Raw genomic sequence first — 17818 nt, 5'->3', positions numbered from 1 at the left:
CGGTGGGTCATGTGATCATGAAACACAACTTTTGATTGGTTGAAACTACTTTCAGTTCTAGAACTCTCCTACACCACACCCATTCCCCTCATTTCTGCTTGTGATCCCTTAGGAGAAGGAGCTGACTTGTCTTTGTGATACGATGGCAGAACAGCACTCTTCTGCTGAGAGTGAGGCTAGCAGCACCACCATCAGGCAGAGAAGGAGGAAACAGAAGGGCTCTTTCATATGGGAGTATTTCAGTTTTCCAGAGGGTGAGAAAAAAGTCAATGCTGCCTTGGTGACTTGCAAGCTGTGCCAGCGTGTACTTTCGCGAGGTAATCCCAACAAGAAGTATTCCTTTGGGAATCACACTATGTTGAGACACCTTGAGGATGTGCATCCTAGGACACATGCACGACATACCAGGGGCAACCCTTCAGTAAGTCGGGCAAGCACATCCACAGCAGCTCAGCCGAGTCCTTCTTCGGAAGCTCAGCAGAGCCCTTCATCTGTGGGGGCACATTCACCTTTTTCTGAACCTCTGGAAATGAACCCTCGGTTTGGTAGGGTTACTATGCGGTGTTCATTTTGCCATGATCTAATTGTTCATAGGGAGACCAGTGTTTCCCTCATTAACAACAGAATAGATCAGCACAAATGTCCAACCAGCTAATGTTCCCATACTTCCTTTCCTCTGTCCCTGCATGAACACAACGGCTCTTTTAAGAGCCAACCTTACCTCTCAACTTTTTTTTATTTTTTCTTTAAAACTTTTTTTTTTTTTTTTTACCGTAAGCGTATTTTTTTTTTTTTTTTAAAAAAACACTAAAAATCAATTACCACATCTCAAAATCCTTGAGGAATTAATAACTAAATACTAAAAATCTGTTTGAGGAAAAGTGGAAGAAAGGGACCTTCTAATTTCTCAGTTACCTGTCCCACCCAACAATTAAATTTTTAATTAAAATGTAATTGAAATTACTTGAAAAAATGGTTGGTTTTTTTTGAAAATTTTCTTTCACAATCTGAAAAAAAAGAAAAAAGTATTAATATTTAATAAATCAATATATTACATAGTACACGTATTTACATGTTTTTCCCCAAAAAATTTTGCCTTTTTTTTGCTGTTTTCAGAATATATTGCATTTCACTATAAATTGTGAAAGCAATTGCATTCATCATTTAACAGCGGGCAAAAAAAAAATAACAATCTCAAAGATTGTATAAAAAAAGCCCAGAATCTCTTTTAACTTAAACATAACATTATAGAAATGCATAATATTCTAAAAAAATATCAACTAATATCAATACTTATTTCTTTAAAATACCGTCTGACAAGGGCGACCAGCATTAGTGATGCTGAATGTATTTGCATTACTAAGTCCAACCTCAAACCCCACTCGGTTGTGAATACTGTGCATGATTCCACAGGATAAGCAGCTGGGTGTGTGCGAAGAGTCTGCTTCTGCATACAAAAAAATGGCTCCCCCTTTACATCTAATGCAAATGTAAAATCACCAGAGCAATACGCAATAAATCTCTGCCTGTAATTCCTATTTGCACACAGAGTCATGTTTTCACATTAGTCACAAAATGAAATTTCTTTGCCAATTTGAAAGCACACTTACTACTCTTTTTTTTGGCAAGTGATAAACACTTTTACAGACTGACACATTATGAATCCACTTTTCAGATTCTGATAAAAGCACATGTCCAAACTGCTTTTTCAGACCAGCACCATGTGTAACCTGGGTGACTGACTACACTCCAGCAAGGGCAACCAGCCTTAGTGATGCTGAATGTATTTGCATTACTGACTGAAACCTCAAACCCCACTCGGTTGTAAATACTGTGCATGATTCCACAGGATAACCAGCTGGCTGTGTGCTAAGAGTCTGCTTCTGCATACAAAAAAATGGCTCCCCCTTTCCATCTAATACAAATGTAAAATCACCAGAGCAATACGCAATAAATCTCTGCCTGTAATTCCTATTTACACACAGAGTCATGTTTTCACATTAGTCACAAAACGAAATTTCTTTGCCAATTTGAAAGCACACTTACTACTCTTTTTTTTGGCAAGTGATAAACACTTTTACAGACTGACATATTTTGAATCCACTTTTCAGATTCTTAAAAAAGCACATGTCCAAACTGCTTTTTCAGACCAGCACCATGTGTAACCTGGGTGACTGACTACACTCCAGCAAGGGCAACCAGCCTTAGTGATGCTGAATGTATTTGCATTACTGACTGAAACCTCAAACCCCACTCGGTTGTAAATACTATGCATGATTCCACAGGATAAGCAGCTGGCTGTGTGCTAAGAGTCTGCTTCTGCATACAAAAAAATGGCTCCCCCTTTACATCTAATGCAAATGTAAAATCACCAGAGCAATACGCAATAAATCTCTGCCTGTAATTCCTATTTGCACACAGAGTCATGTTTTCACATTAGTCACAAAACGAAATTTCTTTGCCAATTTGAAAGCACACTTACTACTCTTTTTTTTGGCAAGTGATAAACACTTTTACAGACTGACACATTATGAATCCACTTTTCAGATTCTGATAAAAGCACATGTCCAAACTGCTTTTTCAGACCAGCACCATGTGTAACCTGGGTGACTGACTACACTGCAGCAAGGGCAACCAGCCTTAGTAATGCTGAATGTATTTGCATTACTAACTGAAAACTCAAACCCCACTCGGTTGTGAATACTATCCATGATTCCACAGGATAAGCAGCTGGCTGTGTGCTAAGAGTCTGCTTCTGCATACAAAAAAATGGCTCCCCCTTTACATCTAATGCAAATGTAAAATCACCAGAGCAATACGCAATAAATCTCTGCCTGTAATTCCTATTTACACACAGTCATGTTTTCATATTAGTCACAAAACGAAATTTCTTTGCCAATTTGAAAGCACACTTACTACTCTTTTTTTTGGCAAGTGATAAACACTTTTACAGACTGACACATTATGAATCCACTTTTCAGATTCTGATAAAAGCACATGTCCAAACTGCTTTTTCAGACCAGCACCATGTGTAACCTGGGTGACTGACTACACTCCAGCAAGGGCAACCAGCCTTAGTAATGCTGAATGTATTTGCATTCCTAACTGAAACCTCAAACCCCACTCGGTTGTGAATACTATCCATGATTCCACAGGATAACCAGCTGGCTGTGTGCTAAGAGTCTGCTTCTGCATAAAAAAAAAACCTCCCCCTTTCCATCTAATGCAAATGTAAAATCACCAGAGCAATACCAAACAGCTTTCTGAGACCAGCAACACGTGTAACCTGGGTGACTCACTACACTCCAGCAAGGGCAACCAGCCTCACTGATGCTGAATGTATTTGCATTACTGAGTGCAACCTCAAACCCTTAAAGTATTCCTTATTTTTACCAGTACACCTTAAATTTTCGTGAAAACATAGTCCATATTATTTTACATGTTCCTCACATTTAAATTTCTCCCAAAACAGAAAATAATAAACACAACTTCAACAAAAGGAATTCCAATTCTATTATTCATTTCTTAATTTACCATATACATCCCCTCTCAAACTCTAAACTCACCATTAAAATTAGTTAATTGTAAAAGAAATGTGGCACTCAAACAGCAGATTATCAGAGCCAGGATCTCTGTTCTCTACACCTCTCTCCTCTCAGCAGAACCAGATAATGGCAAAGTTTCCCTCTCTTTTTCCACACATATACATGTAAGTTTCAAATCTCAGTGATTCCCCCTTTTTTTCAAATGTAATCACACATTTCTATTGGTTGAAAACCAACCCTTTTCCAAAAGTACCCTTCCCCCAACTTGACTTCTGCCTAGTACCCTTCCCCCAACTTGACTTCTGCCTGCTACCATAGCAACAGCTCTTGAAACACTGCTGTGTAGAGTCAGGTCAGAAGTTCACCAAACAATGTTTCATTTCCAAAGAGCAGGAGTGCTTGACTTTTCAAACCTAACAGCAAATCCATAGTACTGTTCTTTGGTAACACATTTTTCTGTACCAATACAAAACATGCTTCTATAAATTTACACATACAGCCTAGTTTTTATTCTAGAATGGTATGAAACAGCCAATCAGTTTAAAAAAAAAAAATATATATGTATGCCTCCATTTCCAAACTGTCTTTCATTTCTTTTTACCATTCTACTGAATTACACCTCCTGAGTGCATCCAGTTCTCCTTTGAAGATGTTCACAGTGTGGATTGTAGGGCACAGCTATGTCTTCTGGAGTGAAAAGTATGCAGAGAAAACAGATATGGTGAGAGACCTTGCTTTACCAAATGTAGACATTAAATGGATTGGTCAGAGAGGGTTAAAGTGGCACCAATTGATGCCATTGGTGAAATCCTTCATGCAAATCCAACACCCTGACCTCATAATAGTGCACTGTGGTGGCAATGACCTAGGCACTTTGACTGGGGTAGGTCTGGAAATGCTTATGAAGGAGACCTTTGCACAACTGTTTTCACTTTTCCCTAAAACTGCCTTTGTGTTTTCTAACATATGCCAAAGGCAAAAATGGAACTGGTCCAATCATTTCTGTCCACAGATTGACAAAGCAAGAAAGCACGTCAACAAATCTGTTTCTGCTTTCCTCCGAGACTATGGTATGGGTTCCATTTACCACAACAACTTGCGTTACGACATGCAAGACATTTATAGAGGAGATGGTGTACACTTCACTGATGAAGGGAACAGAGTCTTCCTCTTGAACCTTAGACTCTGCATCGGTACTTACTTGTAGGTACCACTAAAAAATCACTTCATAAACACAACGGCTCTTTTTAGAGCCCCCTAATATCTAAACACTTAAATCTGAATTTTATTTCTCTTTTTATTTTTATTTTCTACCGTACGCGTACGGTAAGCTTACCGTAAGCTTACCGTACGCGTACCCCGCGATTTTTTTTTTAAATTAATAAAAAATTTTTGTACTTTTCTGTCCTTCTTTGACCCCCTTTCAAATGTTAGGGGGTCTGTAACTCTCCTCCTTGCCCCCTTTTCAAGTTATCACCCTTTTTTTTCTGTGTGAAACACACAAAATGGCGGCCGCCGCTTCCTGGTTTCGACCGATTTGAATGTTTACTAAGGTCTAACAGCCAATCAGAATCGCGCTCGCGCACGTCACCGTACGCGTACGGTAAGCTTACCGTAAGTGCACGGTAAGCGCACCGTAAGCTGTCACAGATATATATATTGATTTAAATGCTATTTTCTCAGAATCTACTGAACAGATTTACACCAAACCTACAAAAGGCACTTCCTTGACCTGAGGACTACCTCTCTGCCAAATTTCAAGTAATTCTGTTCAGCCGTTCGGGCTGTAGCTGTGTCTAAAGGTCCTATGGAAAAATGCATGGGAAAAACGCGTTTTGGGACCCCCCTTTTATCTCAGCCCCTGCTTGACGAATCCCCCAGAGACTTTCAGGGTAGGAGCGGAGCGTAGCGCCCCACCTATTTTGAAAATTTCGCGAGGATTCGTCGACCGGCGCCAAAGTTATTCCAAATAGAATGTTGCGGATTTCCTATGGAAACAGGGTCCTAACTATAACTACCTACTGGCGACCGCCAGTAGGTAATATATATATATATATATATATATATATATATATATATATATATATATATATATATATATATATATACAAACACCATCAGGTCCTTCCGGGAAGAAAACCCTTGCCAGGTGGTGCGTTGTCCGGCGAACCTGCGGCCGGATAATCCAACAAAGTTCAAGGAACAAGAAAAACGCACACTCGGAGGTTCCACTCGTATTTTTTACTGAGTAATCGCTACGCGTTTCGACACCGCAGTGTCTTGGTCACACGATATCAACAAAGTTTCCAAACAAACATTTAAGCACACAAAAATAGAAGAAGTACTACCATTTCCTGTGAATTACAAATTGTAAATGGTCGCCATTTTGGAACGGGTTTGAAGCTCAATCTCATAACTAGATAAATGCGTGATATTGAGTTCATCAACCAAAAGATCTGTACAAAACATGATATGAAACAAAATGTATCAAAGTAAAGGTACATACATAATTGCATATATCCAAAAAATATTGTCTCAAGGTCTAAAGCTTCAATATAATTGAATTTGCCAATCTTTATCGATATCACCCATGCTGACAGACCAAAGCTATACATGCAGGTACAGATTCTACTCGGGCTAGTGCCATGAAGCGAACGTCCACAAAAGTGTCGAGTGGGCATGTCCAGCGATTGCGGAGATACCCAGGCTCTATGTAAAATTGCAGAATGCCTACACGACTAGTGCTGCGTCCTTTCTTTGCATACTGTTGATGCAAAAGAGTGTCATGTGAACTCTCCCAGTCTCGGTGCTTAATGTTATTAGAGAGGACTAGTGCCCATACACAAGAAGCTCTGTACCAAGATACAGCCTAATACCCAGGTCAAGGTTGAAGACAGTAGTACTTCTATTCAAAAGCTACAAGGTGCTGCGAGTGAGAGAAACGGCAGTGTTGGCAGTTCCATAAGTCAATATATGTAAGACTATTTGTGACAGTATTGTGCAAAAAACAGAGATACAGAACAGTGGATAAGGCAAGTGCAGTTCTTATCTTATTGGGCGTGTTGTGGCATTCTGCAATTTTACATAGAGCCTGGGTATCTCCGCAATCGCTGGACATGCCCACTCGACACTTTTGTGGACGTTCGCTTCATGGCACTAGCCCGAGTAGAATCTGTACCTGCATGTATAGCTTTGGTCTGTCAGCATGGGTGATATCGATAAAGATTGGCAAATTCAATTATATTGAAGCTTTAGACCTTGAGACAATATTTTTTGGATATATGCAATTATGTATGTACCTTTACTTTGATACATTTTGTTTCATATCATGTTTTGTACAGATCTTTTGGTTGATGAACTCAATATCACGCATTTATCTAGTTATGAGATTGAGCTTCAAACCCGTTCCAAAATGGCGACCATTTACAATTTGTAATTCACAGGAAATGGTAGTACTTCTTCTATTTTTGTGTGCTTAAATGTTTGTTTGGAAACTTTGTTGATATCGTGTGACCAAGACACTGCGGTGTCGAAACGCGTAGCGATAACTCAGTAAAAAATACGAGTGGAACCTCCGAGTGTGCGTTTTTCTTGTTCCTTGAACTTTATATATATATATATATATATATATATATTTATATGTATGTATATATATGTATGTATGTGTATATATATATATGTATATATGTATGTATATATATATATGTATATATATTGGGTGAGAAAGACAGCCTGTGAGTGAAATGACTGAAAGACTGATAGGTCAGACAGATAGGAGATGGCCAAAACAGGCAGACAGCAGTGTAAAATAGGTAAACGACGTTTACCCCGCAGCTTTTTCCCCACTTGGAATCACAACCGCGTTGTGATTCCGCATACCATTACTCCGCAAGTCGGAAGAACGACTTGCGGAGGGGATGGAGGGTGTTAAATTTAAAATCCAACACCTTCCCTAGTGTCCGCACACACTGGAGTTGGAATAGTAAACTATACTATTCCAACATCCAGCGCCCCCCCCCCTCCGCAAGTCGTTGTTCCGACTTGTGGAGTAATGGTATGCGGAATCACAATGCAGTCGTTGTAACGACCGCGTTGTGATTCCAAGCGGGGAAAAAGACAGCGGAATAACGTCGTGCATTCTGTAAAATATGATGAGCACGTGGGCATTTAGCCTCTTCTGAGAATTGCACCTGTTAGAGGTAAGGGGAAAGTCATAGCGTCAAGGGTAGCTTCAGTGCTTAATTTGAACTGGTGGTTTCCGGTGATCAGCACCGGCACTTAAATGTCAACACCTGCACTTATGATGGTCTGCAACATGGTGGTGCTGTTTATTTAATTTTGAGACATGCAAAACAACATGACTAATACCTGCCCCAAAGCCATTCTTATAACTTTAGGGGCTGGAATAGTCTGAACTGCCACACTTGAAGGAGTGTAATAATAGGTATGTTGGTACTGTCATTGGCAGCGCTGACCGGGGCAATAGGTGGTGCAAACTTAAATGGCCTCCTGACAAGGGCCCGACACTTATTTTTTCACAACTTAAGCACTGGGTAGCTTGTTCTAAAGCCTGGAAGCAGGTTTGTTGAACATTCCATGTAGCTTGGAAAAGATGTGACCTCCTGCCATGTGGCATTTTTCTCTTTAGCCATGTTTTCGTCCTCAATGGACTAGATAGACAATTATGAGCTACCAGTTAAGTTGTTCCATCCATTTTTGGTTTTTGTTTTCATCAGAGCCTCACTTTGTTGTCTGTGAGACACCCGAAGTTTACCCCATGTTTGAGTGGGAGGTTGGCCTCTGTCTCCTCAACCCAGTCTATGAGGTTACTTGTGGTGGTGGAAGCGATTATTAGGCCTTGTTAGTTGTATCCTTATGGGGAGATGGCTTACTGACTTTTCCTGTATAAGGGTCTAATCAGTTCCCTTCATTGGGGTATTTTGTTATCATGAAGTCTGGAACTTGTATGCAGTGTGTGTGTGTGTGTATGAGGGTTTGTAGTTCACATATGGCATGGTGAATGGTGGGATCCAATTGGACTTCTACGTGTTGCACAAGACTGTGGATTTCTATGTGAGGCCAGCCTGCATGTAAACATATCCCCTTCCCTAAAACGTGTATATTGTGGGTGGGGAAGCGCCAGCCCATTCCTTTGTCGAGATCAGGTTCCCCCTACCCTAAGAGAAATCCACTCAGCCTCTGTTTCAATTGTTATTGCCACCACTCATGGAATCAAGAGCAGATCCTAGGCCATGTCTGAGCCCAATCTACAGGTCTCCTGCAGCTAGTCCAAACAGGTTAGATAGTGGACTCCTGGATCTGAAGCTCACAAAATGTGGAAAGCAACTTGAAGATGTGCTACTCTGGTTGAAAGAGCACTACGTTTATTGAATGAAGACTGGCTACAGCTTCCTACCCTGCCCACTCAGAGAGATATAAATACCGGTCCCCTAAGCCACTAATTGGCTCATTGTCATTTCCATGGACACCAAGACAGCCTGCACACCGGTGCGGGAGGAAGACAAAAGAACCAGCACAGGAACCTTCATTTAGTTTCCATTCTTCCTTCAGAACAGGTTTAAGCGTAGGAAGTCTGCAAAGACGCTTATATTTTGTTAAATGTTATGTTAAAGTGACTTGTTAAGCGCACGTACACTGAACGGTTTCTTGGCACTGGGCTGGGACGGTTTCAGACACTAGACAGTGGGTTTAATTGTAAGCCTGGGAGAATAACCATGTTTTGAGTAGTTTCCTGAACTGGGTGTAGGAAGTGGCCAGGCGCAGTTCCAGTGGGAGAAGGTTCCAAAATTGAGGTGCCAGGGTCGAGAATCTTAGGCCCCCATATTTCTTTTGTTTAAAGGAGCTGGAAATCAGTAGGCTCTTATTAGAGGAACGTAAGTCGCGGGAGTGAACATATCGCTGTATCTTTGTGGCGATAAAGGCCAAGCGTGTCCAGAGAGAGCTTTGTAAATGGTACAGCCTTTGTTGCAATGACTTGTGGAGAGAAGGACAGCTTACTTAAATGAGGAGCTATTTTGTGCCTGGAAAGGGAAGCTGACCTGAACCCAGGATAGCCTGCACAAGTCCCGGCACACTCGAAACTCTGTCATTCTGTCGAGGCATCCTGCATGCAAACACTCAAAACCCTTACACCTGGAGAATCAGGTTCAGAGGAAGCATCTGGTTCAGTGATCTGCATTATTGCCTGTCGTTTTTGTGAGTGTGCATCTGTACTGTTTTTGACCCACCATGTGCCCATGGGTGCATTTATCCCTTCTCCTCGGCTACAGAAAGACCTTTCAGGTTCAGAGTTATTGTCACTGTGAAGCCATAATACCTAAAGGACCAGATCCCATTTGGAACTGCTCCCAAAAGTGACTGCAGTGGTTCCCCCTACACTGGAAAATCGTTATCATGAAAACTAAATCTCAAGATAATTCCCCTTAAAAAGACCGAGGAGCCTTAGTTTTGGGGCTCAAGTAACCTTTGGAAAATGTCATTTAGTGTACATAGGTGACCAGACCTAGAACCACTATTGATTTTATTATTAGATACTTGAGTTGGTCTCTGCATCTGTATTCCGAACCCTGAATGCCTCCCCGCCCCTTCCACCCAGCGGTGAAAAGTTAATGTATTCTGAACCCTGAAACCCCTCTATCATGGAAAAGCTTGTGTATGGTAAATCCTGAAACCCCCTTGATGGAGAAAAGTTCTTGCAAAAAACCAGAAACAGGAGCTCTTTCTAAACCCCCTGAATTGATGCGAACTGAGCCCCATAGGATAATGTTGGCCATAGGCCAATGTTAAGGGGAATACAGTGCTTAGAGCCTAGGAGCTACTTTAAGTAATTCTTGTAAAAACTCCAAAAATATGCCAAGAGCCTCACAAGTTTGGGTTTCACCTCAACTTCTGGGCGTTCACAAGAATATAATGTGCTAGTTTTATTTGTGTTGAGTCAACCACTGTACCATCCTAAAACACTCAGCTGCTGGCGTTTACCACTATGTGACGGCATGCCATTTTGGTTCTGGAATTAATTAAGATCTAATTTTTGCTATCTCACTGCTATATTTTGCATGCCTTACCACATGTTGCCACACACTGATGATCAGGTTGGTATTTATAGTCACAGTGTGTCTCACTGTAGATAGTGACTTCAAACCATGATGGTAATTGAGCGCAGTAGAGCTCCATTGGTTCAGTGTTGTGGATTAGGGATGTTGCTTTAATATTATTGCACCAGGAGATATAGTGAGACATTGGAGTAGTGGTCCACATCTGAGGCTCCTAAAAGGATGCATCTTGTCTACCAGGTGTTACTTACTATCATTCAATAGTTCTTTGAGAGAATAGTGGACCAAGGGAAAGAAAGAGAACGCTACCAGGTGCTCCCAAAAATAGATACTGAGAGGCCTATTTATGAAATTATCACGCAGCAAGTCACCGTGCTGTGGTGCATGATGGGAAAAGGCAGGAATGCGCAATACTTAACAATATTCGGCGCAGTCCTGTCATTTCCCAGCGCTGGCGCACAATGTTCTGCTTAGCTGCAACACAGGCACCCTTGCACCATGGTTGTAAGCAGTATAGTGCAGATTTTTCTTTTATTTTCTCACACGTTCCTTATCATAAATATATATATACATATATATAAATAAATAAATATAAATATATATATATATATATGTTCAAGGTGCATAGATATAAAGGTGGTACCCTCTTAGATCACTCATTACCCTTCCCCCTTTTTTGTAGGAATAATTTTACATATTCAGTGTCGCGTATTTTTAGGTGACTGGATGAGTTGCCATGTGCGGCCATGGCCACGTTGAGCTAAAGAAGATGTAAAGTAGCCAAAATGTCCACAGATTTAGCAAGAAATTTTATTCATGATATTGTTCTCTAGTTCACCAGTCCTCCAGAGTCCAGGAGGGGCTGTTGTAAATAGGTTGACAGAGAGCTCTTTAACACAGAAGCAAAGCCTACTTTTAAAAACGCAAAATAAGGTCAGAGTTGACTGGGTGAGAACCTTAAAGCTTCTCTCATAAACTTACAGAGCATGAGTCTTTTGGAAAAGAGGCTGGATGTAAAGCACTCCACCTATTAATTTGGCTCACTTTTTCAATTTTTCAGAAATGTGAAAAACGAGGCAGATCATCAATGGTTTCTGGAACTTTCTGGCTGAAGGAAGGGTTGTATTTGGCTCCAGTGACCCTGCCATCGCAAACTAAAAAAAATTCAGACAATTTCAGACCCCAAAGTTATAAGAATGGCTTGGGCAAGGGTATTAGTCATGCTGTTGTGCTTGTCTGTAAAGTAAATAAACAGCGCCACCATGTGGCAGACCATCATAAGCACGGGTGTTGATAATTAAGTGCCGATGCCGAGCATGGGAAACCACCAGTTCAAATCAAGCACTGTAGCTACCCTTGACACTATGACTCTCCCCTTACCTCTAACAGGTGCAATTCTCAGAAGAAGCTAATAGCGCCCCTCCGTTTCCTCCTAACTGTCTGAAACTCTCTCTCACTCCTCATAGAGTAGTGTGTTGTAATAAAAGTCTCCAAACGAACTGAGGAGGAGAACAAGTTTATTACGTGTGAATCCTACAGCCTTCGCTAGCCACTCTGCCAACGTTCTAATGCAAGCTTCACGCCAACATTCCATGTATGGGCGAACCCAATAGGAGAGGAGGGCGGGGGTGGGGGGGGAAAGAGGGACAGGTTATAACATAGTGTCTCTACATGGACAAGGTGGCCCTGATTATAAGTGGGGTGATACACTCCAAACCCTCCTCAAACCCCTGTTTACGCAGGGAACGAAATTTCGAAAGCAGTGGTAACTACCACATCCACATATTTTTCAGCGGTGAATTTCAGCATGTCAAGCCTTCGGAAACTTACCTGGAAAATACAGAACTCTTTTGTGTTGCTATTTAATGGTTGCAGTCAACACCCCATCCTTTCCCGGCCCACTCGTAATACAGTAATGGATCAAGTGCTTACCCACCATGGACAGCGATGCTCTTGCATCAGTGCGTCAAGGACCCTAGGACATATTTGAGGAGTTAGATGAAAAGAGATCTGAGCCAGACATTGCCTGGCAAGGCTGAAGAGTGAGAAATTGTGTTTACTTACATCTTGTATTTCTCTTACCTGTGAACCTCAATTGTATGAAGATAATTTACTCGGCACGTTATTGATTTTATTAGGTTTGGAAGCCTTAAGTCAGCCATGTGGGGCCATCGCCACGTTGGCTCAAGATGTGAATTTACCACCATTTGAGTTTCATTAATCTCAGCTCTTACATAAATCAAACTGATGAGATAGGATGAGACAGATATTGTTGAACACCATTGACACATGTTTTTTCTTTAGTTAAGCGAGCACCCGATGTTATTATAAGCTGTTACTATGAATGATTTAGGCGAAAAGTGGGCTTTCCTCTGTGAACATTTGCATATTCAGAGCAACTGCTGTCCTTTGACTTTAAGCGCAAATCCCTTATTAAAAGGCACGTAGTGGCCTCTTTTATGTGAGGACAATCATGGACAGCATCTCTTCTAACTTCTCTCTTGGAAAAATGGAAGCAGTGATGCATTTAGAACCATTTTTAATTTGTAAGTCCTATTCAAAGAGAGGAGTCAGAAATCCAGGGTCCGAGATTAGAGAGAAAACCCAGGTCTTTCTTTGTTTTCTATCAAAGTAGGCAGGATGTTGACCACTCTATGACCATCTATACTGAGTTCCAGAGACTATTGCTTGGCATTAACTGCGGATTTGAATAGCTCAGTTGCCACTGTGGCTCAATGGACATCCCCGGAAGTGCTCTGCCCCCGCTAAAAGTAATTTGTTTGCACAGCACTTTTTGCCCTAAGTGGGATGGGTATGCCAAGAAGTGGGTCCCTTGTTCACTGTGCCACTGGATTCAAGCTAGCCTTGCTGATGAGGGTTCATACCCCGAATGCGGTCCCAGGATGCTTGTTTACAGTCCAGGGAGGACCTGGCTTGGCAGTTCGGGCTGAACTTTTCCCATGAGGAGCAGAGTCAAGACTGATTTGTATATGGCTGGGTCTAAACTGGGGTGGCAGAGTGAGCAAAAGAAGGATGGATTTAACCCAGATCTCTTGACTGGGGTGAATGCATGATTGATTCAACATTCCTTCCATCATTTGTTTGCAAAGCGCAAATATTTGTAAGGACACAGCTAACAGGCTTACAAATCCTGTTTCCTAGACTTGATTGGATTATTTGCAGCTCTGTTTCACATTACCTGGGTGTCGTTAAATGTTTTACATTCCACTGAATGCATGCATTCAAAACAATTTCTGGCATCCTGCTTGGGGGATCTAAAGCTGCATTTTTCCCTTTGTGTTGACTTGCTTCACCCTCTTGTTTGTATTTTCAGGGTAAATCAGTTCAGAACTCATGCAAGGTTTACTCGCTTCAAGTGGAGCGTGCAAATGTTGCTTCAACATGGCTGTTGTTGTGTAAAGCAGATCCTGCCTCATAATTAATTTTAACCTCTTCTGCTCCACAGAGTTCGCGAACAGCTCGATCGGAGGAGGACCGGGATATGTTATGGGATGCTTGGGGTCCATGGAGTGAGTGCTCGCGGACATGTGGGGGCGGAGCTTCTTATTCACTGAGACGCTGTCTTAGCAGCAAGTAAGTAGTTGACCTTTGACATGCCTTGTTTTTCAAGCTGATCCTGGGCCTGTAGGGCCATGTTAGTTCGAACTATATGGCAATAAAGTAGCATATCTTTTAAATCTGGTAATGCTGGCAATTGTATCATTTCATTTGTTTTGGCTCCTATGTTCCTTTCCCGCGCACTCTTTGTTGGTGTCATGTCAATTGTCTAGAGGCGTTAGCTGGGGAGGAGGCCATGATGGGCCTGAGTAATGCATACAACAATTGTAAAGCCGGTGACCACGTTTCTTTCTGACAGCAAATTATGAAAACCACATCACATGTAATTTGTGCAATGATTCACCTGGTACAGTGCATTTCTAGGTATAAAATCAATGACCAAACGTAATGCTGGCCACAACAGTAATACTAAATAAAGAGTAGACTGGTGTGGGCCACTCCCAAGCGCCCAATCACCCACACACCCAGCAAACTTCATGGATCAACTTCACAGAATATGAACTTAGACCAGATGGCCAATCTTACCCTCAAGCCAGCCTGTATACTCAAACCACAAGCACATTCTTAATTCGGGTGGCCCAGACAAAGGTAAAAGAGTTGACAATAAGGGTTTCGTTTGGCAGTCAATAGTGGTCCATCAGATCTGGAAAATGTGCAGCTTTTGCCGTGGCACACTGACAATATATTCAATAGAAAAAATGGTGCACAGATAGTAATTCAGAAATCATAGTTTCTAAATGAATTAAAATAAAACTGATGATTATATCGCTGGGCGTTGGAGATAACGCCAAAGTGTAGCAGTGGAGGCAGCATGAGGCCAGGTTAAATTAATTTGATCCCTTTCCCTAAGGGTCTAGCAGACCACAACACATGTTTACATGACAACCATGCCCCTTCCCTTTCTCCAAAGTTTGATAAAATTCCCACAAAAGGGGCAAAATGTTAGCAGGCATCCAGTTTCCAATAGCGGATGTCAAGATCTCATTATACTTATGCCATCTGCCACCATATTTGTTTGAGCGAACTCATTAATAACACTGTAAGTTGTGAAACACATCCACTCACACCTGTTGTGTTTCTACTGCTCTCACCTAATATTTTGAATCTTTTTAGTGGCACAAACCATTCTGGAAATTTTTTAGATCAGTCTTCATTTGTTGCCATCTCACTACAGACAGCTCAAGCTGTCTGCCGCAGGAAACAGTGTATACAATACCCCACAGAGCTAATCATTGCTCAGTATTGGTTGACTTTTGCATCGGTCTCAGTTGCCTTGCCCTTATTTGTTGCTTTCCTCCCTTTCTGTGTTTTACCCGCCCACAAGAGCTTTTTATTTTCGCCATTTGTAGATTCCTCATTCGTTCTGCTCCGAAAGCAGCATTGTGGCTAAGAAAAGAGAACCAGGTTTAAACAACACATGTTTTCTGCATTTAGGTGCCGCCTAGTGGTCACTTCAAAGACTGCAGCAGAAATTTAAAAAATACAACATCAATCTTGACAGACATAGAAGAAGACTGTAAACAAGCATTGGCAATGCCACTCTGTGTCGCTTGTATGTAAATGTAAGCGAGACCGATAGACATTGACAGTGCTTACTTCAGTTTTGACTTGATTATTGCAGATTTAACAGTTTGAAAAACACTGACAGGATAAGCATAGATGTATAAAGTGACTACCTGTCAAGTTTTCATAGAGAGACATTGTTGTACTCAGCCAGATCTATCAAACACATTGTGCACCAAGTCAACAAAACTCTTGCCTTCACACTTCCAACTCTTTAACCAGTCCTTCATTAGTTGCTATTATTCCCCATCTTCAAAACTGCAGTTGTTATCCCTACACTCAAAGAACCCCTCATTGAACATGTATTCTTCCAAGAAGCACCCCTTTTCCATCTCCTGTTCCCCTTAATGACCTCTGAGTGAATCAACAGCAGTTGGCTCATTAGCAATGATTCTGCCTACAACCTACTAACACCTATCCGGCCTTTATTTTTCATCGAAAAATGAGTTCCTGTGAACGAGCCATCATGTACACCTTCAACTAAACTACAACTGCCCACCACAAACATCTCCCCTCCTTCCCGGGCCACAAGTTCCTCTTGTCCCCATTGTCTGACTTGTCCATCTCCTTTGCCCTCCCTCGCCCACAGATGCTATTCGAAATCATGGTGTTCCAAGTTATCCGCCACCCCCCCTCACTTAGTGTGTCTTACATGCCTCCGTTCTTGGTTCTCTTTTCTTACTATACAAAAAACTGCTTTGCAAAATTATAGCCAAATCTGGCTTCTACTATTATTTATTTGCCGATGGCACTCATATCTTCTTGTACCCCACCTACGCACCTCCCTCCTCGGCTGCTTTACTGACTGTCACCCGTGACCAATGGCTTTTTTGCTGGCTGATTCTCAATCTAGCTAAAACCAAGGTTTTCCACTGCCAATCTTTATACCTGACCAATTTACCTTAACCTGGGACATGACTTTCACAGTCAGATGCATTTCACCTCGTTGATCACCAAGACTAGTAGCCTCAACCTGCATGAAATCTAGATAATACCCCTCCTGCCATGCTCTCTCTGCCAGGGATCTGATGAATGCACTAGTCATCTACGGCTTAAACTACAGGTATGGTCTGGCTAGAGGCCTTCATCATTACTTCTTCACATCCCTTGGTAAAGTACTCAATGTTTGAGCTGTACAAGTCCCACCCTCACAAGATGCCTCTCCATATATCAAAGGACCAGAGCTTTTTTGACATTTGTTGCCTTCGTATCTAAATCTTTGAGTGCCTTGACTCGGTCTTCAGTGCCTCACACAGATGGGCTCTCTCTGCCCCTTCTGCTTCCAAGGCCTCCACTCCCTCTTTAGCCTCTACTTCCAAATGCCTCAGCCTGATATTGACCTTTCACACTCCTCGCACCACTTCACTGGACTGCTTCACCCTTCACACAAAGACCACCACCTCCACCTCCAGTAATGCCTTCAAAGCCTGAACCTAGAAGTCCTGCCTGCAGACAGAAGACGGTACCATCGTCTCCTCTATGCTTCTCACCGCTCCTCCACAAACACACACCTCCCCACAATGTAAGACGCTAACTCACCCTGCTCTTACCCCATAAAATGTGTATGCTACATCTATGCAGCCGGGTCTGGTGGCTTAGTGTACTAATGCATCATCTGTGGGGGCTTGTGTTTGACCTCATGGTCACAGGTTCAAATCCAGGTGGGTCCGCTCAACCTTTCACCCATATGAGGTTGATAAAATGAGTACCATTGAGTTGGGTAACAATAAACATCTGTTGTTCAGTGCCAAAAAACCCTTCTGGGTCAACGTGCGATTTACAAACATCCATGTTATGTTATACTATTGTAATTTCTTGTTGCCTTTCTGCCCCCTACGACTTATTCTGTTTGCGCTTCTCATTTTTTTTTTGCTGCATTACTATGTTGGAACAAGTTATAGTTCTATGCTATGCCTTGTTAAGTTATATTTGTATATTACGGGATTGCAACTTGTACAGCATTTCTGTTACAAATATTCAGGTTTGATTATGAAAAGACAATACACGCCAATAACATGGCTTCCCTCTGGAGTTCACCTGGTATTTTGCAGATCGAGG

General features: G+C 41.8%; 1 protein-coding gene across 1 annotated transcript in view; it reads left to right on the top strand.

Moving 5' to 3' along the window:
- Window positions 1-17818, top strand: part of ADAMTSL1 (ADAMTS like 1) — a 731209-nt gene that overhangs the window by 125962 nt on the left and 587429 nt on the right. The window contains exon 2 of the mRNA XM_085634733.1: window positions 14085-14212. Within this exon, the coding sequence (XP_085490859.1) occupies window positions 14085-14212 (128 nt within the window). The remainder of the gene's footprint in view (window positions 1-14084; window positions 14213-17818) is intronic.

Source organism: Triturus cristatus, chromosome 2_1, assembly GCF_964204655.1.
Source record: "Triturus cristatus chromosome 2_1, aTriCri1.1, whole genome shotgun sequence".
NCBI lineage: Eukaryota > Metazoa > Chordata > Amphibia > Caudata > Salamandridae > Triturus > Triturus cristatus.
This window is presented reverse-complemented; position numbering and strand designations above follow the sequence as displayed.